The 25,776-nt window shown below is 36.5% G+C and overlaps 1 protein-coding gene across 4 annotated transcripts in view; it reads left to right on the top strand.

Moving 5' to 3' along the window:
• KCNMA1 (potassium calcium-activated channel subfamily M alpha 1) overlaps positions 1-25,776 on the top strand; it is a 445,131-nt gene that overhangs the window by 104,731 nt on the left and 314,624 nt on the right. For all 4 annotated transcript variants that reach the window (XM_062000705.1, XM_062000701.1, XM_062000703.1 and 1 more), the window contains exon 2: positions 16,110-16,274. In XM_062000705.1, coding sequence (XP_061856689.1) covers positions 16,110-16,274 — 165 coding nt within the window. The remainder of the gene's footprint in view (positions 1-16,109; positions 16,275-25,776) is intronic.

Raw genomic sequence — 25,776 nt, 5'->3', positions numbered from 1 at the left:
TTAGCATTACAGTTGATATAATAAATGAACCATAGCTTGTAGTTTTAGATTACTGGAAAATGGAGAAGGCACAGCACAAGTCAAGAGGAGTCACAGGGACTGAAGTTGAGACTGGAACAGATTTACCAAAGCTAAGGAAATTTGCTATTACTTCTGCTAGAGAAAGAGAAGAGGTATCCATCCTTAATTCATCTTTCATTTAAACCCTAATGATGCTGATAATCTTAGTTCACCTGTATCTAGAAAGCATGCTATAAAATAAACCTCCTCATCCTTTCAGTGTACTTTCCCAACTTAAAAAACTGCCCCAACCAACAACAAAAAAACTTCCCAACCTAACTAAAAGTAGCATTGGTGGTGTGGTTTAACCCCAGCCAGCAACTGAGCACCACATAGTTGTTTGCACACAGTTGGGAAAAGGTGAAGTGTGTGGCTTGAGATAAGAACAGTGTAATAACAAAAATGAAATAAAATATAATAATAATGTATAATAGTAATAAAAAGAAATATGACAGAGAAATAAAACCCAAGGGAAGAAAAAAACCAAAGCAACAAATCCAAAGCCAAAAAAACCCAAGTGATGCATAATGCAATTGTGCCTGAACAGCCACCCAGTCCTTTCTGCCAACTCCCTCCAGTTTACAGATAATTTACTTTCAATTTATTCCAGTAATTCTCTCCTGAGGCTAACTTGATGCATGATGGGTGAAGTAAAGGTGAATAAACAGGCAAAAATGAAGTCATGCAACTAATTTCATACTCCCTCTGAGAATCTGAGTAAAACAATTTTTAGCCCTTGCTCTTTCAGAAAGTTTTCAACTGGGTGCAAAGATTTTTTTGACTGAAATCAAAGTTCAAGCAAAAAAAAATCAATTTGACTGAAAGTCAGGCTTAAGTTCTGAATTTGAGTTTTCTAGCTTGAAAACAAATGGATTTGACATGAAGGAAGACCAGTTCAGAACACTGTCTTGGAATTAAAACCTTACACACAAATGTTTCTTTGCAGTTTTGAAAGAGCAAACAAATAGTTTAGTCAACAGCCTATCCTGCTTGTAAACTTGAGAAAGCCCACATTAGGCAATAAGGATATTTATAGCAAGCAGTGTGTCATGGAGGCTACACTGCATTTTGAAAGTAGAAGTATCTTTCTACAGTACATAAATATTCTTCAGAAGTCTTTGTTTCATTAGTTACAACTGGTAACTAATGTTGGACAGCTACAGCTTCGTTTGTGATCTATGTAAAGTCCTTTATTTCAAGTAAAATCCCCAACCCCCTAGTCAAGCCCAGCAAGGTTTCCCTCAAAATGCTAACTCAAGTGTTTTATTCTTACGTGCACTGATAGCAATCTATCAGCCCTTGAAGTGAGAAATGAGAAAGCTGCCAAGTGATGTTTAATGAAAATTGATTATGAGATTCATGAAAGTCTTCTGTACAATTTGGGATCCAATTATGATAGAAATATTTTAAATGGATGCTGTGTGTAATAACTAGCTGACTCTGTCTTCAGTAATACTTCTGTTTCCTTTGGAATGGAAGTCTTGCTGGATCTGGGTTTAGTCACAAAACTGTTAAATACGTGTATACAAAACCACAGATGCTTCATTTACATTAAGCTTGTAGAAGTAACAGGTTAGTGGTCATTGCACAGCACTAACTGCCAGAACTACAAGGATTAACTTTACAGTGTTCCCAGACCAAATCCATAGAGCTAAGTGAGCCTAATGACTGATGTGTGGCCATAAACCAGTAGTTTCTTACTCATTTGAATTATTTTGGCTCTGAAATCACTAGAGAAAGAATATGCCATTTCTTTTGTGAAATATTAAAGCTGAATAAACATTCTATATGGTTTTATGACTGTTACATTTTGTCCAGTGAAGAGGACTAAGTAGTTAGCAGAGTAAATAGTTCTGAGTTGCTCTTCACAGCACGGTGGAAGAAGTCAAATTGAAAGTATGTGTATAATGGTTTCTGTGCAAAACAGCAAGTCAGTTGGAGTGTTACTGATTTTCCTCAGGTAGAGCTCAGGCATATGTTTTGCCCTAAGCATATCTAAAAATCTTGCAAACTTTTTGGGATGAATTATGTGAGACTTCACAATATATCTTTCTGCTGTGAAGACTGACTGCAGTTTTACTGATTTTGTGTGTAGTCCATAGGAAAATCTTCTTTGAGGTTGTGCTTATCTAGTACTAATAAATATTAGTTGAGAGCTGTTTTGAAATATAATAAAATATGGATGATAAAAAGCAAGAGAGAAGATGTTGGATCAAACACAACATAAGTAATGAAAAGATAATTTATGAAGCCTTATGGAAGATATAGGAAATCAATATCCAGTTCTTCAGAGACTTTTGCAGAATTTATAGAATCAGAGGAGCTTGTGAAAATTTCAGTTATGAGAGGTGACATTGTATGTTGGAATATTTTATCTGGACCAAATGATATGAACAAGTCTGGTTTCTGAGATAAATATTAATGTTGGCCAATAATTAGAGAGACCCTCAAACAGCTTTATGGTCCTTCAAGGAACTCTGTTCCAGTACCTAATGTGTAAATAACTCTTAGAATTTCCCTTCTTATAGAGTATCATGATATTCTGAGGTATAAATATTCTTTGTAACACTTGTTGATTCAGTAAGAAAACCTTCTCAAAATCAGTGATTCCATTTCAGTGCATGAGAGTGTTATCAAACACAGCTCATGTGTCAGGATTTTCAAAAGTACCTGGAGACTGTGTGTGTGTGTATGAGGGTGTTGTGAACAGAGACACAACCCCAGATTATCACTGAAGAAATGAGGAAGGGAACAGTGCAGCTAGTGACCTGGGACTAGTACATAAATTGTACATAGTTCTAACCTTACCTTCTGTGAAGCATGCAGTTTATTTTTATACTTATCTACTGTTTTGCTCCAGCTGTCTCATGAATAGTCCATCTAACAACAGTTGAAGCCTGAATTCCAGTAGGACTGACATTCACATAATTGACTTGCCTCTGTTGATGACAAATTTCCCCCCCTCTTGGTTTCCAGCAGAACTGATAACAGGGAGTGCAGAGTGCAGCAGAAAGTCATACACTTCTTAAAATGTGGGGTTTTAGTGATTGATGATCATTTTACTAAATATCACTGTAGCTGGATCCCTGAGTAATGAAAATGTTCTTATGAGTGTCAGGGTCTGGAACCCAGCAAGCCAGTGATGGCAGCATCACTGGGATACTGGGTGCCTAAGATAATAGGAAGCAGACTCAAAGCTGTTTTCTAATAACCTAGTGTGAATTGTTAACAGATCTGTAAACTGTTTGCAAGAAATTCGCTCTTCTCTTATAGGAATTGTTAGTTTGGCCTTTGCACTAAACTGATAGCCAGGAACAAGAATTGTATTTGCATCTCTGATATTCTTGAAACAAGATGATGTGAGTCATGTAATGTAGTAGGAATGTCACTTTTGATGGGAAGCTTGTCCTACTCCTAACATAAATTTGAGGAGATTTATTCATTCCATTTCCTTCCATTTTTCTAGCCATACTGGAGCCTGTCTTAAAGGATTTTGAAGTACCAACAAAAATGAAGGTTAAACTGAACTGAATAGAATATTTGGAAAACCCCCTTCTCTGGACACACTCCAGTAGTCTGGTGTCCTTGTATTGAGGCACCCAAAACCACAAACTACTTGAGGTGAGGTCGCAACAGTGCAGCATAGAGTGGGAAAATCCCCTCCCTCAGCTGGCTGGCTGTGCTGTGCTGGATGCACCTCAGCACATGGTTGGCCCTTTGCCTGCCAGGGCACACTGTTGATTCATATTCCACTTGCCATCAATTCAAACCCTGTCAGAAGTCCTAGCTTTATCTCTGTATGTGGATAGTTCTGGTATCATTGTGAACTTACTTCCACGTGATGGTTTGCAATGTTTAGAATCTCTTTGGTTATAATCCCTACAGAGATGGTGGTATCCAGAGAGATGGCTAGTAGCAAATTTGAGGCTCCTTTTTTTTGTGCTCTTTTGACTGGTAATGTGCTTAAAAAAGACACTACAGACTTTTGCAAGCCTTGTTTTTGTGTGTTAAGAGTTGCTATAGCCAATCAAATGTGCTCAGGATTTTTCTGGTGAGAGAGGTGAAAGTATGTGAAGGTCCAGTGTTCCTCTTCCCCTTCTTGTATGAAGTGTATCTGTTCTCATATATTAGTGGAGAGATGAGAGGGAACTGGATTTAGCACCATATCCACAAAAATGTTGCTGGAGAATTAATGAGGTGGTGTGTACTTAAACAGCAGCTCACAAAGAATGCTTTCTGACCTTTAGAAGCACTGAAGAGTTGTTGTTGCATATGATGGACAAAGCTAATAGCTTTAGAAAAAACAAACAACTGACAGGAAAATAGTTCAATTACCATTTTTCTGGGCTGTGTGTTGTTTTTTTGGAGGGTTTTTACAGCCTCTAATTTGGGCAATTTGCTTGCAGCTTGGTGTAAAAGACTTTGCTGTATGAAAATGGAAATAGAGTTTGGAAAGTTTGCTTAGTTCTATAGCTTGCTGTTTCTCCCGTGGTTACCCGCGTGAGCAGAGATCAGTACACAAGAAGATTTCTGTGGAACTGAGTGATTCCAAAGTTCATATGGCAATAGCAGTGGGTTTCTTAACAGAAAATAAAATTGTTTTATCATATTTCAAAGCCTGGGAAAAAAAGAAAAGAAAACTGAATTAAGGTAACGTGCTTTCATTGGATTTTTTACAGCTCTTTCTATCGATCCAGTCAATAACAAGAAGACTCTGTTTCCACAGAGTGCCCTTTAAAATAGATTTGAAGTCAAGACTTATTAAAACAGCACACTACCAAAATCTGATATATGACTTAGTGTTAAGGAAGAAGCTTCTTTCTTCACAGCAAGTTGATTTGATTCAGTGGAAATATTTTGCAACCTATGGTGAGGACTATTTGATGCTTTGAGGAAGTAAAACAAGGCACAAATGGCTGCCAATATGAGCATCAGCAGTAATTGAAAGTAAAATTATTACATATCACTTTTAGTATATGGTTTACAAGCTTTAAAAGCATTAATAAAGTCAAGCACTTGAATTATGCTCAGTGCATCCCGTGGTGACAGTCAGGATATAGAGTGACGAGGAAGAAAAATATCCTTGAATACTCTTCTTAGAGCTGTGTATTGGCAGACAAAATGGGAATCATGTTATTATATATGACTTCTGTCTTTGTAATCTGTAGATCCCTTTTCCCTGCTTAAATAGGTTTGTGAGGATAAAAATCATACTTTTAAACAAGAAAGTAGAGCTGATCTTACAGTTCATGCCTGTTTCCATCAGCTGAATCTAAAATGCAGAGATGGGTTTATTTCTCAAAGTGCATTTCTCGAATGGGTACTCTGGTTGTATGTGTTAATTCCATGTCTCTTTACTGAATAGAGTGATGTATTTGGAAGACATGAATGGTGTAGAACCATGGCTTGTTGTTTTTCTTCACTAGGGCTTTAATTAAGCCCTTCTTTTCTTTCAAGAAGTAGTAAAGGGGAAATTTGTAACTTCATGTGATGCTTGGGTGGCATTGGCAATGAACCTCATTCACAGATAAGTTGTAGGGGGCACCTGCATCTAGGGAAGCTGTGTGAGGTAATTATGCAGCTCTGTAAGAGGAGAAATCTAGTTGATGAGTAGGATCTGTAAAACACAGCTTGTGTATAGTGTAAAGTGTGACAGCCTGCTTTGATGAGCTGTTTGATCTTTATGCTGCTGCAAACTCTTTACCAGAGTAATTTATATGAAATTTAAAAGCAAAAGAAATGGAGTTCTAGGTCCTCTAATAAAATTACCAGACAATCCCAAAACTGCAAGATTATAAGCAAAAGGCATAGTTGATTTCTACCCCTTTTCAAGGTTAAAATTTCCATAACAGTGTTACCTTTTTTACTGATGATTGTCAACTTCTGCTCCCCTGAAGGTTAAGCAAATTAAAGCTTAATACTCTGTCATTATTCAGCAATGATTATCTTTTAATTTCTTTCCTCTAATTATTGAATTTTAGAGCTAGGAATTGACCTATCCTCTCATTTTTATTTATCTTTCCTGATCAGTGGACAATAACTGCTTGCTGTATCATGCATAATTTATAGACTGAGTATTCAGAGGTAACGTGTTTGTGACATGCACAGTATTTTGCTGGTTTGTTAAATCTTGAAGCCAAAAACTACAGACTCAGAAGACATCACAATGTCTGCCTTTAAACACCCTTTCTGCCCTCTGCTACTAATGCAGCTGTGCCAGGACCGCTTCTAACAATTTTGAGAAACTTCAGAGTTGCTGTTCTCATTTAGAAAATGACCTGTCAGTAGGGGCTTCATCCACAAGTTTTAGTACAGGCAGATTCAATCCTGCCATGAGCAAGAAGACTTAGATATAATTCTTCATGCTATGAGATTCAAGAAGGGACACCATGTATCTTTATTTTCCAGTAGTCTAACTTCTGATAGCTTATAAAGGCTATGTTCAATGTCACAGTCATGCATCAGTTCCTGGCAGTGCATCACTCTTCCACCCACACGAGGAGATGATCTCTGCCAGTAAAAGTTACTCTTGTTATTAAAAATTATGAGGTTAAGAAAGTCAAGGAGTCATTACTGAGATTGTTCTCGTTCTATATGGCATGAGTTAGATAAAAGGGAGCTACAGTATGCAAGTCAAAGAAAAATTCATCTTTCCTGTCTTCTCTGCCTTAGATTTCAATCAGCATCTATGACTTCTCAGGAACTGTGTGTTTCTTTGCCTTACAACTCTTGTCTCCCTCTGCCACTCCCACCAAGTTCTTCCACTCCAAAAGCTGCATTAGACTTTATAATCTTTGAGGTGAGAGGTGTTGTGTGCTGTTAAATATGTTTTAATTACTTGTTGGCTGATCCGGTGCCCTTCAAATATTTATGTGTTGTGCATTGGAACTTAATTTCCTGCATCAGTAAAGGCTTAGATATGGCTTTATATCCTACAGAGAGCTGACTAATTAATTGTGACTAACTTTATGATTTTAATAGAATAAGCATAAATATTATGTACTACTCTTGAATCAAAAAAGGTCTTAGAGATGACTGGCTTGTCCAATTTGGCAAATAGTAGAATGATTCTTCTGCATTCTTCCAATCCTCACTGATCCATGTGTTTTACATTACCAAATAGATTAGTGAGTGCTTCAGCTATTTCTTTCCCACTGCCTGCCTCCTTTATCTTTTACCCTCTTACCTCTAAAAACTTCTGAAGGAATCATAGATCTCTTGGTAATAAAGTAAATGCAAGTAACTTCTTTTTAACAGGGTCAGCATTGAGGAAGGTTGCCTGTACTCCCACACATCATTATTAATTCGCTATGTCACCTAATATAGAAACCACACGTGTTTAAGTCCATTCCCCTCAAGTGAAAATGTTTGATTTTAATGAAATGAAGACCTAAAATTCCTGTCACCAAGTTTTCTGGAGTTCAAGAAAGTGAATAGCTAATTTCTTTACACAAGGACCAAGATGATAGTTTTGGAGTAGTTATGGTAGTGAAGGTGCTCTACTGCTTAGAGACTATACTTTAAACTGTGTAATGCCTTTCCTAATCTATAGGATCTCTGTGACTTTTGGGAACCAGAGAAGTGGTTTTGAGCACCGGTTTTAGTCACTGGTGTTAACTGCATTACTGTTCTGTAATACAAGGAAGAGGGGAAGAATTTCCTTCTTCAATCCAGTCTGCATTCCTTCTTTTGGATACCTTTGATACCACAAGCAAGAGTATTCTGAAGTTAATATAATGAAAGCAAGCATACAGTAGTTTGCAAATGGATAAAAAGCCTCCCCTTCTGTAATTGAGCAGGATGGAGAATAGCATATAATTGAAAAGATTTGGTAAAGTTTGGTACTTATTTTGTACATTGTATTTTCATATATCTTTTAGTGAAATAAACCTTTTATTTTGGAGCCTTGTAATGACCTGTTTTACTGTTAAATATTCCTGTGGCAGAGCACAAGTTTTTCAGCATTTTCTAATTGCAGCTTCTGCCATTTAATTACTTTATAAAAACTACTCTTGTAGTTTTAGATCATATAGATCATAACAGTTTCTCTTAAAGAATAATTCTCTCTTAAAGAGTAATTCTCTTAAAAGAAGCCCAACTCAAATGAGTTATCTTTCAATATATTTTTCATCCTTTCATAGTAGTAAGAAAGGTCCCATGGGGTGCTGACTGAGAAACATCGAGTTGGGTGTTACTTAATCTTAACAACAACAACAAAATTACAAGCAATCAGCTAAAGTACTTCCTGTAATCAAGGTAAACAAGCTAGGTAATTTCTTGACTGTTTATTATTTTTTGCTCATTTTCAAGACCCATTTCTCACCTCCATGAAGCACTCTGAGCCTTTTGGATTGCAATGAATCACGTAATGTCACAAAACCAAGACAAGTATGAAGACAATAAGTTACAATAACAAATTTTTGTTGAGGTATTGATATTTAAAATGCACTACCATTTCTGACAAAGAAACTTCTCCTGGATTAAGCAGTCAGTAGAATGTAAGTAATTTGGCAGTGTTTTTTTTATGATGGCTGGATGAATTTTATTTTCAATTGTATTCTTTCTTGGATTTGACTTCTATTAGGCATGAGAAAACAAAATGAGAAGATAATAGAAAATGGATGCACATTCCAACCATTTTCTGTGCTTTTCCTAATCCCTTTCTATAGTTTTGTTAACTTAGTCCCATCTGAAATTACTTCATATATTTTTACAAGTTTAGTCTCTATCACATTTAAGGTTAGTGATCTGTCATGGCTTCTCTGAAGTTCCTTTTAAAACACATTTTGAAAGAATGGTCGTAGTGTAATGATTGAACCACCTAAAAGACAGTTAAAGACTAATTGTCTAATCTGTCTAATGTATCTACTTCTATGGTATGTAGGGACCAAAGAATAATGACATGTCTCCTTAGATTTAAACTTAGTGTCCCCATTTGTAAAATGAAATGCTTGTTTGCCCTTTTGCCTGCTACTTTATAATTAACAGGGTCTTCAGGGAATAGTGGAATGTGTTAATAATTTGGTCTTCATAAAGGAAGTTAATGCTCTGGCTACAGAAAAAGAATTTAAACTTATGGATATGGAGTAGATATTAGTTGAACAATTTGTGAGATCTTGCCAGTGAATATTTCTAACCTGTACATCACTGACTTGTCCCGCTGGGTTTGTAAAGATAGATAGTTAGTTATTACAGACAGTAAATTAACTTAAGTGGCTTTATGACAAGTTTGCTAGTTAGTTATTCATATAAATGTGGTCTGATACACACTCAGCAGTACCAAAGGAAAACTTAAGGATTTGTTATTGTGAATCAATGACACTATGCACACAATCTTCTGAACTTACAGTCAAAGCTTTTGTAACTGTTGCTATAAGCTGTTGATGACTTGAACCAAGAACCATAACTTCTTAAAAAATATCCTGTTTGTCCATATGAGGGCATGTAAGTTTGTAATGACTGTTTTTGTTAGAGATGTTTAGTGAGAATCATACTGTCCTTCAATCAATCTCTTTCAATAAAAATTTTTCATTGAATGGTTGTATAGTGCAATCCCTCCACATTCCTCCCTGACTTATTCTCCTCTAACTTCAGTGGGCACTGGTTTTATCATCTGTTTTTACTTGCCTAAAATCTTTATTAAGACTCTACTTTTTTATTTCACTACAAAGCCTGGTGTTCTTCACTGCTTCCATTTTACACTCCTATCATATATGTTTAATTGTCTTATATAATTAGCCTAAAAGACTTTACCAATAAGTTTTTAGTATATCTTACATTATGATACCATACACCATGCCTGCATCATCTGCCATTTGTGTAATACAGAAATAATTGAAATCCCATATGTATTTGTCTTGATAGATCCCTGTGCAACAGAAACCACTGTAATTCTATAGCTGTGAGGTGAAGAGAGTAGACAATATAGCTGAGGACTTCAAAGATTTGGTTGCAGAACAGGAACTTCATCATGTCTTCCAGTTCTAAGACTGACAAGGAGATCACTCAGCTATCTTTACACTGATTCAGAAATACTGTTTTATGTCAATGGAGATGTTACATTACTAGATATTGTAGAATTTTTTTAACTTTGAACTTGTATTTTCTTCATATTTCTGATAATATTGAGTTTTCCTAAGTGAGAACTATACCCAGGACCCTTTCATTTGACAGGCTCTTACGCTGGTTTTGAGATCATGGCTGGAACACTGTATTTTACTAATCTAGTTTCCCTTGCCTCTCAGGTCAAGGTTTTAGATTTAATTCCTCTACTGCAGCATTTTTTATCAGTCAAAACAATGACATGAAAAGGTGATTTTATACAAGTAACCCACACTGGAAATATGAAAGGCACAGAAAAAAAGATCTGTCAGGATTATTGGAGGTATACATAAACACAACAGATAAGCTGGTCATTGGAAAATGAGAAAAGTATTTAATCTTGGAAACTAATGTCTTCATAATGAAAGATTTTTTTTGGGTATTTTTGAGAGGGGCACAGAAATGAAGGCTTTTGATTAGAAGTAAGGGCTGGCAAGGAATTTCCCAGACTTTCTGCAGGAATTCAGAAACTGAATAGTTATCTCATCAGGAGTTTAACATAGTCTTACACCAACAAGAAAAGTTTTTGAATCTGGACTTAAGTTTTTGGATTTAATTTTTCTTCAACTGCCAAATTTGCAAACACCAATTTACACAGCTTATGAATATTTCATGAGAGAAAAATACTTGGCTATCTCATCAACTGTGTATTCCACAGATCATTCTGTTTCCTTTTATTCAGTGAAAGAATAAGGTCTTTCTAGGTATTAATAATTAATCCTTTGAAACTAACCAAAGCATAGCTGTGGTATGATAAATGACATCTGTGTAACCTAATATTGACTAAGAACCTAAGGTTCAAAGAAATGCTGTGGGTAGGTAGTTGGTTTAGCCTTTGCTTTCTCTTTCTTACAAAACTGGGTTTTTTCAAAGTGGTTTCTAAGCCTTCATATTCCTCAGATTCCCATCTTCTTTGTTTATTAATACTCCAGTGAAATCTTGTGTTTGCTAAACTGCAGCAGAACAGGTGAACTGCTTCAGGTTTTTTTGTTTTGCCTGTTTTTAGTACTGGATGAAATAGTACGTAGTAACTCTTAAGATGAAGACTGCAGATGGTAATAGCCATACCTGATGGAGAATATTTGCCATGGCAGTGTATTCATTCAGTGGTCACCTGATGTGTTGACATACACTCTGCATTGCCCAGCTGCTGAGAATGCAGCACAATAAATATATATTTATATAAATTTAAAGCTCCTGTTTGAAGTCATCAAAATGATGAGAAAATGTATCTAAGGGCATGTTATTGAATTGCTGATAGACCTCTAATAATTTTAAACTTGATGTTTTTGATGTCTGCCTAACAAAGTAGAAATAGTCTTATATGCAAAATTATTCCTCTTCACATAACCTCTGTTGGTGGCTTTGGGGAAATAGATGAATGAAAAGGAAAAGAATCTAATCATACATTTCACTGCCTAAGAGTGGCCAGTATGAAAGGGCTGTTGATCTGATATGAAACATTTATTAAAGGGCAGGCTCCAGGAACGCAACGCTGTTTTAAGGAGAGACAGTTAACGGAGATAAAATTGTAAGTTGCTGGCATCATTATCTAAAGCAGCCCTTCCCTGTCTTCCCCAAACTATATCTTAATCCTGTACTATTCTTGCATACTTAAGCCAGCTGCAACTGCCACTCTGGCAGGTTGTTTTGCATCTCATTCTCTAGGATGGAATTCCAATGCTACCAGGCTTGCTCTGATGGTATTACTGTTTTTAAACATCTGCTTCAATTAAGCACACTGCTTCCTCTTGTGGGCACGACTTGACATCTGTATTCTTATTACAGTTGGTACTTAATGATTTTTGTGTGCTGTTCATGTTAGTTACACATTAAACAAGCAGGAATATCAGAAATGCTTTTCTGTGTATCACCAGACATGAACCCAATTATTTTCCCTTGCACTACTTGCCTGTTTCCTATGTTTTCTTACCTATCTCAACAAGAGACCAAGGGTTTTTTGGTACCATACTTCGGAGGGTCCTTACCAACCCTGGGTTGAATGAAGTGTCTGTACATTAGTTCTGTGTTTGTACAGGTATTCTAGAGAGAAGTAAAGTGGACAAAACTATATTTTCAAAGAAGGTAATTGTGTTTCAATGTTTTTTCCCTTTTTGAAGTCTGCTTTCTTAAGATAACTGTGCTTAAGCATTCCAGCACTTGTGTAAATCGATATTTATTGTTGAAAATGGAAGATAAAGCATTGAAGTTTCTGGTCCAGATCTATGTCAAACTGCTGAAAGAGCAGTGAGTCCTGATTCCTGTACAGTAATTCCTGATTCTCATTATGCATTCCCTTTGAGTTTGTCATTAAGTTCAGGAAATATGTATTTCACAAAATATACTCCTTCTGAGTTAATCTATCTGAATGTTTGTGTCATCAAGTAATTAAAATAACGATCACTTTGTGAAACAACAGGTGAGCAGAGTGGATAAAGATAGTATTACCTTGTAGCTGCTGTAAATAATTAAACAGTTACTGTCACTGTCAGGTTATTTTTTTAAGCATCTTTTTCAGGTTGTGGTGTTGGTTACTCAGTGCTCTGAAGTGAAAAATTAACAGTGGAACAGGACTATGCAGCTAATAACAGTACTGATTTGTACACCATGTAAATGAAATTCAATCTCCTTTTGTGATCTCTGCACAGTTGGATAATCACTTCAGAATAAACTTTTTTTGATAGTTAACTGACAGTTAATCTAAGAACCTAGCCATGTAGATGAAAAATAGGGAATATCCTAACTGAATACAAATGTTACAGCAACTAGTCTCATATTAATTCTGGGTACAATAATGACGGGAGTCAGGCTTTGTGAGATTGTTGCATTTGGAGAAGTCTCACAATCAGCTATATATCAAGGAAAGGGATGATAGTTTTATTTACATTTTAATTAAGAAATAATATATGTGGGAGATTTTGAGAGAGGAGAAATGCAGACATTCATATGCTTTACTGTAGACTTTGATACCTTTAGAGAATCAAATACTGAATAGGTCTGTCACATCTTGCTGCTATATTATATTGGCAACCAGAAATTGGATCAGCAAAAAGACTTGCAGGGTATTTGAACTTTTTGAAAAGATAAAAGCTGTTTTTCAATGAAGTTGTTTACTATTATATTGAGTGTTAGGAAATGTTATTGTTACAGTCTTAAGAATAAACACATTTTAAAGTTTCTGTTTGATATATTGACAAAAATGTTGGGGAAAAAGAGTGTGTAAACAATGATCTCCCAACCGTAATACTTTCAAGTTCACTACTGTAAACTGAATTTTTCCATTCAGTTATTTTTGTTTAGTGATCTGTAATTTTGTGACTTTCTATGACAAAATCCATAATGATGAATGTTTTTAGCAAGATGTGCATCGCTCAGATTTGAAATAAGGAGTTCTAGGTGGAGAAATCAAGTGAGTCTGTGGCTTCATCCTTGCTGTGCTGATACTTCTGTGGTGACTGAGTTAGACACTGAATAACCATGTCAGCATCTCTTATCTTGGAGAAAGAGGTAATTCTCCTTTACTATGAAAACCAAATTAATACTTTTATTCAGTATAAACTTGCACAAAGTATAAAAGCCCACTGTGCTATGCAGTGGAGGACCATGCAGTAAAATCTGCCTTGTAGAGTTTAGAATTTGTAAGACAAGCTCTAATAGTTACAAAATGCAGGATGGTGAGAAGAGAGAAAGAAATGTCACATGAAGTTTTCAACAAGTCAGTAGCTGTCAGGTCACTTTGGAGCTGGAGCTCCCTGAGGGCCAAGGGATGCCCAGGCTGACCTTGTCTTGGAGCCACAACCAGGGAGTGGGACCAACTCTGGCAGCACCAGCACAGGGTGTCAGGATCTATCTGGGGCCAAGCCTGGGAAGTTAGCCAGTACATGAGAGTAGGAATCAGGCCCTGTGAGGAGAACCAGCCATGGGTTGGCCAGGGTCAGAGGAGCCCATGGCTGAATAGGACTGGTCTTTGGGGAGCTACTTGCCCTGGGCTGGACTGACATGGCATCCTGGGCCACAGGCAGCTTTGGGGGAGACCCTCAAGGGAAGAGCAGCCTGGGCCACTGAGCCCTGTGAGTGCCCCCAGGGCCTTAGTGATGTGTCTAGGTTGCTTAAACCTCAGTGTTTTGTTCTATTACAATGTCTGGTACATACAGCCACACCATCCACTTAAGAAACTCCCCCCAAAAATAAGTTTCTCTTGCCTGGTTTAGAATTAAAACACTGATGGTGGTCAAAACATTTCCTTAGGACAGATCTATATGGCTTAGTGGTATGGTATGGGTCATAAATTGTCCCTAGCCAGGCATTACTCTCCTTGTGCCGTGCCATACATGACTGTTCTAAGTGATGAGCTCATTTCTGTAAGTTGTGTTGTGTGCATGTGCAATGCAGAATGGCTTTTGGTGCTGAGTGCAAAGCATCTGATGCAGTGTATCCAAATTTGCTAAGGAATGAGGTCCAGTTATGCAAATACAAAGTAGTTTTTATCTGCCATCTGGTTGTTTGTTCAGGAAGTACTGGATTACCTTTGTAGTTCTGAACCATTTTTTATTATCAATATAGCCACATCATGCACTGTGCTGTGATTGCTACTGTGAAGACAGAGCCTGTATTTCAGGAGGGAGACTAACAGAGAATAATTTGATCAGCTAATTATGTTGCAACACTGAGATGCTCTAAAAGCTAGTGTTGGTCTCCATACTACATTTTTAGTGTTGCTCTATTGTCCTTTGCTGACAGGTTCAGTGCAGCTGCTTTATTAGTTCAGTACTGCTCTGAGGAGCAGTACCTTACCTTTATGTCCAGCTGTGTCCTCAAGGCCATCTCACAACTATACATTTTGACTATGATAGTGTGATTTCTACTGTAGTAATAATCTCTGAACTGGTGTCAAACATCTTTGCTTGTATAATGGATATTCCATAGGGGATAAATGGCAATTGATTCCTTGCTTAGTGGCCCAAAGGCAAGTACTAATGTAGTTCTATGGTTGCAGTGTGAGTGCTCAGTACTTCCTTCAGTACCGAATTTTGCTGCCTCCCCTATGCTTGTTTAGCATAACTTGTCAGTCATTAGTATTATGTTGTCACCAAAGGCATGCTCAAGGCATAATCTGATACTTTGCATGTGGTGTGTTTTAAACACAGTACGATCCAGGGTGACTTTTCCCATTGTTTCCCTTGGTTTTTGTGCAGTATGCATGACTGTAGCACATAACAGGCAGTCACAGAGCACGGCATCCTTGGTGCAGCGTCTGCAAGAGGCTGATACAAATTGCAGTGCATGTGACTCATCAGGCAGCTTAGTGCAGCTGAGCCTCCTCTTTAATTTTCAGCTCTCCGTTCTATGAGAGTCCCTTACTGACAGAAGAATTCCTGTGATATATTAAACACTTTCATTGAAACCCTGCTTCACTGATAGCATGGCAGCTCCCTGCAGATTCTCTATGGTGTATTTTGTTCCCCTCACACTTGATAATTGTTGCCTTGTTACCTCGTGAAGGTTGACTCAAGTAATTAATTCCAATGATAGTAAATGAAAATTATAAATAAATTATATTCACACCTAGTGCACATTGTTTTGACCTAATACATCAAAAGGTCTTTCAGTGTATGCCTGACTCATATTTAGCTCTGTAATTGCACACATAGCTTTTGGTAATTATGCTGCTTCTATGGAAGGAATATATAGTGAATTTGATGCCAGATGTATGTTTAAAAATGGAATGTCAAGAAGAGTATTATTATCTAGTTATTAGTCTGGCACCTCACAGGACATTTCTATTTTATCTCTAAAGAGATACAGTTAAGTAGGTGCTTAATTACACCTAGCAGGAGTCCATAGGATAACTTATTTGCTTTTTTTCATAGCTTTTCTTAGCCACAACTGTATCTGACTTCTGTTGTCAAATTGCTCAAAAATAACTAACTCAAATACTTACTTTGCAGGAGGCACAGAAGATCAATGGTGGTGGAGATACACAGGCAGATGGGGCCTGCAAACCAACAGATGAAAAAGAGGAGAATGTGGCAGCAGAAGTGGGATGGATGACCTCCGTGAAGGATTGGGCAGGAGTCATGATATCTGCCCAGACATTAACTGGCAGAGTACTTGTAAGTTCTCTATGACTTTCTGTGTTCTTATTTTTAAAATCACTTGTCGTAGCATTGGTGGAAGATTCTTGATTGCATCAGTACTGAGTCAATCCAAATTTTCTCTTTTGAAAGTAAAATAGCAAACGAATTCCCACTGCAAGAGTGAAACAGAGACACCAAGTAAAGACAAACTGACTTCCAGCCCACCCCTCAGCCTATTTCAGTGTTCTGGCACCATGATTTTGAACCATACTACAAACACTGAACTTAGTAATTATGTGTTATGTGGTAAAACTATAGGCCTGTTTTGTCTGGAAGTAAAATTGTGCTAGCAAAAATGGAAGCCAACTGGGAAAATAAGCACAGTGTCACCAGTGTAGATGGTGGTCAGAATTGCAAAGCAACAACAATTTTGTGTTGGCTATGCAATGGGAACTGTGATACTTGCAATAGACTTGTAATGGTCTTATCTTCTCTTGATTTTTTTTTTCTGTATTAACTTGGGAAGTCCTTCAAATATATGAAAAGTTTTGTATCAAATAAAGCCACAAATCGGATATTGATAACATGTGGTTTCAAGTTCCATTGAAGAAAAAACTTTATGATGTTCATTTTATTTGTATATAATTATTTTATAGTTTTTTCAAATCACACTTAATTGCCAAGGGTTTTCTCTGGGGTTGACTGCAGTAAAAAGTGTTTCCTGTGTGATTTTCATTAGTTTCCTTGTTAGAATAACTAACAGCTAAAGTGATTTAAACCCCATTTACCTTTTGAGAATCCCAGTGAGACTTTGAAACTAGTTTGGATTAAACTGAGAGCACAATTTGTGTTCTTGATTGTTTACTTTGGTTAAGACATATTTTATTATCAGCCATTTCTGGTCCATAAAGTAATTACTTGGGCAGGGGGAGAGAAAATAAGAAGAAAATAAGTTGCTCTTCCTAACCAAGTCTTTTATGCTGAAAAGCTGAGGTCTTTACAAGCAACATGTTTTCCCCACATCTTCAGCATTAAAAATGACAAATCTTAGGGTCACGTCTCTTGTTCTGGCTTAAGTTTCAAGGCTTGAAATCACCCCAAAGCAGTGTCCTATGCTACTAGCAGAAATTGGCCTGTGTTGTTTTTATTGATGTATATGTGAATACAAATACAAACTGACAGTCAAGACCAAACTCTGAAATATAAACTTAATTTTACTATGTGTTTTTATTCAAGATATGGGGAGAACTTAGTTCCATTTGATTATTTAGTTTATTTCTTTGGGCTTATTTTTTTTTCCTACCTGCAGTTCACCATTGAATATTATAAGATACAAATTTCCCCAGTTTTTGGTAGACAGGTCGCTGACATCATTGAGTCAGATAATTTCTGAGTGAATTTATATTCTTGTCCAACCAGAACAGCACAATAGCAGGTATTGTACACATCTGGGCTCATCAATATGACTAACCATCTGAAAAATAAGTAGCAGTGTATGGAGTCTGTCAGTTAATTTTATTCAGTTTAGGAAACAAGATGCATTTTTTTTTAACGTGGCAGTCATCAGTTTCAGGATTTGAATTGATAGGATGGTAATTTCTGAAGGACCATTTCCAGTATGAACATTGAGTGTTCATTGAGGTTTTGCTTTATGGTTATATTTGCAAAAGGTTAACTGCTTCAATGAACATTTGTGTAGCTGCTGCCTGAGTTTATTTGATGAGTTAAAGGGTCTAGTTAGCAAACTTGTGAGCACACATCAGTGGAAAGTAGAATCTTATTTGTGTTTTCTGCAGGGGGTTGGACTAGATGATTCTCTAAAGGTCCCTTCCAACCCCTACCATTCTATGATTCTGCTCATGGAAAAACCTCTCATTGTTACTCTTACCTGGAGAGTAATTTTCTCCAAAGGGAATCTTAGTGGAATATCAGGTACTGTTTGTGGAACCAAAACTGGATGGTTTTTGGACATCTCTTTTCTGGAGTTTGCCATCATATCTTGGACATATCTGGTCTAGCTTTTATGTCTTCCCCAGTAACCTTACCAAACAACTTCCTAATTTATCAGCTCAGTCTGTCCAGGTGCTTTATGAGTGTTAGAACAAATATTTATATAGTGGCTGCTCTTATAATTACCTCTTTAATATTTAAACTACTTGTCTATCCACAGATGAAGAAAATAAAGGCCAACAGTGTGGAAAATACAGAATTCCATTTTAAAGGTCACAGTTTCATATCTCTGCAGTTGTAGTACAAATTTGAACATGTAGCTCCACATAGGACTTTTTGCCCAATTCTCTTGTGAAATCAAACATTTCTGTTTAGACAATGGATGTCAGTCAGTAGGCAAGATTTAAAATACAGGCTTCAATTCATCATTGCAGCTGAGGAACTAGTTGAAAACATAAGTTTTTGGGATTTTCTTATTATTATTTTGGAAAGATCAGTTTCTATGTTATCCATTTCAGTGCATCCTCTGGAAAGGAAGGGATGTTGCATTTATTCATGATGCAGGGCAGTGGAGACAGTGAACTGATTTAGTCCATTCCTGACAAACACAATGGCTTTGAAATCTTTGAAAGAGATTATACCTCTCCACTCTAGTTTTCTTAAAAGAATTGAGTTCATTGGTGATTGTGAGGGAGGGAAGAATTCTGTAACTGAAATAAAAGAAACAGAAAGTGTTCTTAGTGTCCTCCTGTTCCATTCCATTGAGAAAAGAGGAAGACTTACATGTAAACACTAAAGAAAGAGAGAAAGACATGAAAACTTTCTCAAACTTTGAAATATTTTGCTTTTGGCTTCAGTTAAATATTCTGTTTTAAATAAAAAGAAATCAACCTTTTAAAGTGCTTAAACTTTCTGTAAAACCTATTTGTGATGGATGTCTGAATCTGCCAGCAATGTTTGCTGTGAGTTGCTTGTCATTTAAATTTTGGCACTATTTTGTATTTATACATTTTAGAGCTAACTAGGTGAAGCCAAAGATACAGGGATCATACAAAGTAATCTTTGTATACAGAAAAACCTTCACACATCTTCCATGGAAGTGGTTCCAAGCACTGGCAGAATTAACTGTCTCCCTGGCACGAAAGCCAGGGGTTCTGGTGCTCATATGTAAAACTGAGTATTTGCACCTACTCCTTAATACTTTAGAGCACAGAATTGGAGCACAGAATTGTTGCTGCCAGTTTCATGTGTTATTGCACAGAAGGGGACAATTTTGTTTATTCAATATGAATTGCATGCCTTTTGTTGTTTTTGAGTATGCTACTCTCTTATGAGCATCTAAGAACAGGTTCATTGGACAGGATAGTGTCTCAAATGTGTCCGATTAACACATCCCCTTGTATTCTTAGCTCATGGATGTTGTACTTGCCCCCTATTCCCTGCTCCTCAGAGTGTTTTTGTGTTCATTCCAACAGATAACCATTAGGAAACAGTTCTTTCAGTCTCTAGGAGTCGTTTTCATTATGTTAAAAAAAAAGATCTTTGTTGGAAGAGAGAGACATGAGGAAAAGGCTTTTTTATTTGCTAAATAATTAAACTATCAAGTTCTCCAACCATTTGACCATCAGTTGTTTTATCATGATGTCAACTGAGTATCTCATGACATGTAACTCTTGTCTGTTAATGAGAGCAAGGCTAGATGGAGTAGATGTAAAAGTGTCATGTACATGTGCTAATATTTATTTCATGTGATTCTGTGGTTTATGTAGTGAAATAGAAGTAGACATTGTTACTGCTTTCACAGCTGAATTCTACACTTGACATTTTAGAAGTGGCTTATGTACAAGAGAATATACACACTGCCCACTTTCATCTGAAAGGGGAGCTTTGGAGGAAAACATTTGTAGAGGTTGATCCGGAATGTCCTACAGTTAGGAACACTTTGGTTTATGCAGTAGTGCAGAAAACTGAGTTGGTTAGGCATGGTACTTAAAGCTGTGTGGTCAGGATATCCTTTTCTTCTCATTCTTGAGCTTTTAGGAGCGTGACTGGAACTTAATAGTCTCAGTTGACACAACCTTTGAAAATGTCACTTTTGCTTTTATAAAATGTAGCTGGGAATTTTATATACTGTTTAAAAATATGTCTCTATTGAACTGCATAAACACACGATTTAAGAACATGCTAATTGATCCCATGCAGTTCTGTTTGCAGCTGATCTTGAGTGGCATAAATATAAATGACAATAAAAGGTAACAGTTTACTTAAAATCTGATTTACTTTGAAGTGCTGTATAATGCTGTAGATGATGGAAGTATTAGATAAAAATTCCTGAGGAGGATTTCTCAAAGAAGAATCAGACACATTCATAATTAATCTGAAGATGCAGGAAATTAAAGATGTTTATGAACTGGTTTTTACTTCCTGAAGTTATTTTTTGTGATCATCTAAGTAAGAGGAGAAAGACTTCCTTAATTAGGTGAAGTGTTTGATATACAAGAGAAAGTCATATGTACATTGTTGAAGTTACCACAGTTTAATCTAGGACACAGATGAAAGAGGACTCTCCTTTAAACTAACACAGAAAGAAAGAAAACAATTTCAATTGGAGATCCAGGAGATAAAATGGTTGAGCAAATTGTTGTGTGTTGCATGTTTAACATGTAACCTGTAAACACACAGCCGAGTTTTATGTAGCTTGTGCTAAGTGCCATGTGGTGGTTTCGCTTACTGCCTTGACTCTCACAGTAGCAGAAGGAATGGAGTCAGTCAGAAGCAGGGAAATCTGTGTTAAAACTGAGTGTGTAAGGCTTTGCTTTTTAATTATTGCATGATGAAAACTACTTTTCATAGTCAGCATTGGAAGAAATAGAAGATCAGCACTTGGCAGGGCAGGGAAGGACACGGAAGAGGGGATGGCAATTAGTGGCAGTAGTATATTGTTGTTTATTACTAAGTTACTTAATTAGAAGATTATTGAGGTTGGTTTCTTAATGTTCTACTAACTACATTTGAAACCCTGAAGATGAAGGAGTGGTATATGAAGATGCTTTCTTAAATCACAAAGTGACTATGCATTCCCCAGTATACATTTAACATTCAACAGACATTTTCTGTGACATAATGCAGTTGGAATGTATAATTGTTGCTACATTTGCTTCATCTATTCAAAAGAATCCGTCAGTCATTCTTTTTTTTCCAACTCTCTGTTGTCCTACGTGTTCAAAGGTTGAAAAAATGCAAGTCTTCCAAGTGATTTTTGTGAGACAGAACAAAGTTTTGAGATGTATACTGATATTTGGGCCTAGCTTGGACTTGGTCCTCTGCTTGGCAGAGGATCTTATTCTGTAAGGTCTACACATTAAAGTTTCTGAGAATTTGGAGTCGAAACTTCAGAAGGTGATGAGAAGTCTGGTTCAAAGACCGTTCAATGAATAGAGAGTGCACAGAGTGCACTAAATCTTTACTGTGGAAGGATTTAGACCCTTGACTGGACCTTTGACAAAACTTTCAAATGCTAGAAGGCCTCTCTTGCTCATTCAAGGAAAGAGAAGTGTGTCCTCTTTCTGTGACTATAAAAATGTGAGCCTTCAGGTTTTCTAATTTTTCTACTGATCAAAGTTTGATGATAAATACATGTGATACTGGAATGCAGCTAATTTGCAGCTCTCTTGCTTAAGCAAACTTTCTTATGTGTGTTATTTTACTTAGATAAGACATAGGTGTTGTCCATAATTATATCATAAAGTGGAGATTAAAATTTATGGTAAATTCTACCCTAGAGGGAAAAAAACCCACAGAAAGCAATAGAACTAGAAGTAGTAATGATTGGTAGGTTTGAGGGGTTTTGATTTGGTTTTGTGGTTTGGGTTTTTTGGAAATTCTGTTCAGGTGAATTGCTTGAGAGCTGGTAGTAAGTAAGGGAAAACAGTGGATTTTAAAATATATAAGCAATTATGGTAGATTTGTCTGTGAAAAAATGATATCTATTGCTTGGGTTTTATCCAGATATTTTCTCAGCTTGCTTTGCTCACGCTGCATTTTCTTTCTTTCTGAAGGAGAGGACTCAAATTCTTTTAACGTTGAGGGAAAAAAAAAAAACCCACCACCTCTTGCAATAAGTTACAGTTGCCTAGCAGCCAAAGTAAAATTTAGAAGCATAGAAATTATGTGGGGTTTCTCCCTACTTCCAAAGACAGTGAAGGATTTTCTCATGACTTCAGGGGATAATTTGGTATCCCTGACAGATAAGAATTTGGAGAGGACAGATACATTTGATTTTTTTTTTTTCATACAGGTTTTTTTTTTTTTGACAATGTTCTTGACCATATCAGCTATTTTATTAGATTTGAAGAGAGGAAAGAGAAACCTTGAGGAACCCTGAGTGTTCAACATGTCAGAATTTGAGTATGGAGTTTAACAATTTCCAGTACAAGGTTCATTGTAATCCTGTTTCAGAACAGAGAGAGCGTACTGTTTTTTCTCTCTACTCAGTACTGAATCTGCTTCCAGTTCCTCAAGAAACAATAAAAAAAAGAGACTTTACCTGACCATTTGGGACTGCTAGACATTTCAGAGACATTATAATGATTGTAACTTATCTAATTACATTAACCATTAATTTACCTTTCTACATGTGCCTGAGGATGACAGAACAATAAGTAGCTGTTAATAAGTATACATCTGTCTCTAAAGACAAATGGCTGTTTCTCCTTCATGGATAAAGAAAGTAAAACACAGAGAACCTGATAGTGACCTCATAACCATGTCAGCAAGTATGTGGCAGACAAACTTGAGTGTATGTGAAAGTAGGGCAATGGATCAAGAGGAAAAAAAAATCTAAACCACACTTACTTTCTGAAGCCAGAACTGGTGGATGTAGCTGAGGAAACATTACAATGGATGCTTCTCTGAAATAATTGGCTGTCTCTGAGCAAGAGAAGTTTTTACTACTTAAAGAAATATTTATACACACACATTTTTGCTACTTAAATATTTATATACTCATATATTGAGTACTGTGTGAGGTCCTTATTATTGATATCTTAAGGGGGACAGAATAAAGATCAGACAAAGGCAAGAAAATCAATAAAGATGTAAAATGACTGCCTTACAAGGTAAAAATTACTGGGACTTTCCAGTTTGCAGAAAAGGCTAATGTGGGATATGGTCAGCATTCACAAAGGAAGTTGGGAGACAATCTATGGCAAAGTACTATTAACCAGATGCTAAAAACAAGGGTGAAAAACAAGGCTTGAAAGTTGTTAGAGATCAAATTAAGAGAGATTTATTTAAAAAGTGGGAGGTTTTTTAGATAAAGATCAACCAACTAGTTTCAATTTATATACTTGTGTAAAGGGAGATTGTGTAGGCAGTGACAGCAGGTTCAAAAAATGATTTGGACCTGTGTACAGAAGATACCACACAACTATTACAGACTATGGGAAGGGGGACTATTTAGATTATCTATTATCTCTGTAAATTATCCACTGTTATATTTTTATAAAAGTTCCCATGTCATCACCCTGGTCAACAAAGAAGAGAAATGTCATAAAGACTAAGAAGTTTTAACAAGTTAGGGCATTTGTCTACAGACAGCACTGAACACATCTGTTCACTGCAGTTGCTCACAGATTACAGACCGTGCGCTAATGTTTGTTTGATACTTACCTACTGTTCATGGGGAATTGTTAGGATTCTGCTCCTCTCTACTGAGAAATAGACTGGAGTTACTTCCAGTATTTCAAAGGTATTAATGACACATAAATGAAGGCAAGAGGTATGTTCTAGATTGCTTTGATCTCCTGCAACAATGATGTGGGCTACTTCGAGGGTTTCCATAGGAATAGGAACAATGCTTCTCCATTTGAGTTCATGACATACTGAATGATAATGGAACAGAGTAGGAAGTGTTGAGTAAGCCTTGCTGGTTTCTATGGTAACTGAAGCTAGTTGAAGTTCCATTTATGCATTTTATTTTTCTGCATATTTATTTATTATTGGCAATACCAAGGATTTTCATGCCAGGTTTTTGCATTAGGTGGATGAAAGTGTAGGCTTCTGCCACAGTTCTGTGAGAGAAAGTTCTTTTAGTGTACTTAATTCTTCAGCGTGGGACTGTTTATTTCTGCAATATAGCTGTAGCATTTCTGGTTGTCACTACACCTTAGAATGTTATTGTTTTTATTATTTAACTAAATATTAATCATCTCAAACTTCTCACTGTGAGGCACTATCTAGGATCCAGAAGTTACTTTATTATCAGCTATGACATTGTAACATGGGAAGAAAGGTGACTGACTTTAATTTGCTCTCCTTCAGTTTTCTTTTAGTGTTAATATATACCAACCTTACTCTTTATTTTCTGTTAAGTCTCCCAGACTTAAGACTAATCAAACATAAATAGTATTTTTTTATTTCTCCTTCTTTACCAGTTTCAAATACTGCTAAGTGGGGATGGGTTAGGGGAGCATAAGGTAGATGTAAATGCTAAAATCAAATCAAGAAAAGGATAAGCAACATATTTAATAAAAGACCAACATGAACTACACTGAGAGCTGAACTTAATTGAACCTAAAAGCTTGCATGTGAATTCTTAGCTCAGAAAGGGAGGAAATAGAAAAGTAAGTGAAAAAATTAATCACACACAGAACATAAATGTTTGTCTTAAATAAAATTGCTAATTTTTAAAGGTCTTTTTGTAAACAAGGTCTCAGTGTAGTCTACTCTACCCTGTTTGTGTGGTGTTTCAGTCAGCTTATAGCTGCTGCTGTGAGAGTTAACTACTGTAAAGTTATCTTCAAGAAACTTTCTGCTGGGCTGCAGTGACTTCCATGAGCTCTTCATAGACCACCGTGCTTGTAGAATCTGTTCTGAGATTATTATAAAGGACACAACTTTTCCTACAGTTGGAATAAATATATTCTGCTAACATTTGTGGCATCTACTGCTTCCTTGTTCTTTTTTGCCCCCCTGAATTTAAGGTATCAGTAAAATGATGAGCAAATACATTTAAAAGTCATGCTGTGTCAAGTTTTGAATGGTATGGTTATTTGGAAAAAGTCAAGAGCATGGGTAGTATTAGGACAGCTGTAGCAAAACTGGCTTAGGAAAACTACTGTTGTAGAGGGTGACTTGTTCTATACAAGTCTTCAGTGTTGAAAAATAGTTGTAAGAGTGTGTCACTGTGTTAGTGTCAAACATAAGTTACAAAAAGTCCTTGCCACTTGGTTCGTAGATACAGCTGGAAGGAAAGTACATAAATACAGAAGTGTTCCTTCTGATAACGCTGTGTTGCATCCTAATGATAAGAGTGTGATGCAGAGCAAATTTACCTTCCACCTGTGGGCCACTGACAATAGTCAGATACTGAACAAAAGATATGAACACAATCTCTTGCAAATGAAGCATATTTTAAAGCTGACTAGAGGGGAGAAGTGGCTTTCCCTTAAGACATTTTAGGCCGTTCCCATACAAAGGGCTGCTCTGTTGATGCAGTTGATACTGTTGGTTTAATGTTTGCATTTAGTGTATTTGATAAAAGTTGCCCTTGTATTCAAAACACTGACATGATAATGCATTTTTTTAA

The sequence above is a fragment of the Colius striatus genome, chromosome 8, assembly GCF_028858725.1.
Source record: "Colius striatus isolate bColStr4 chromosome 8, bColStr4.1.hap1, whole genome shotgun sequence".
In the NCBI taxonomy this organism is placed as follows: domain Eukaryota; kingdom Metazoa; phylum Chordata; class Aves; order Coliiformes; family Coliidae; genus Colius; species Colius striatus.
Note: the sequence above shows the minus strand (reverse complement) of the source record. Positions and strands in the feature narration are given on the sequence as shown.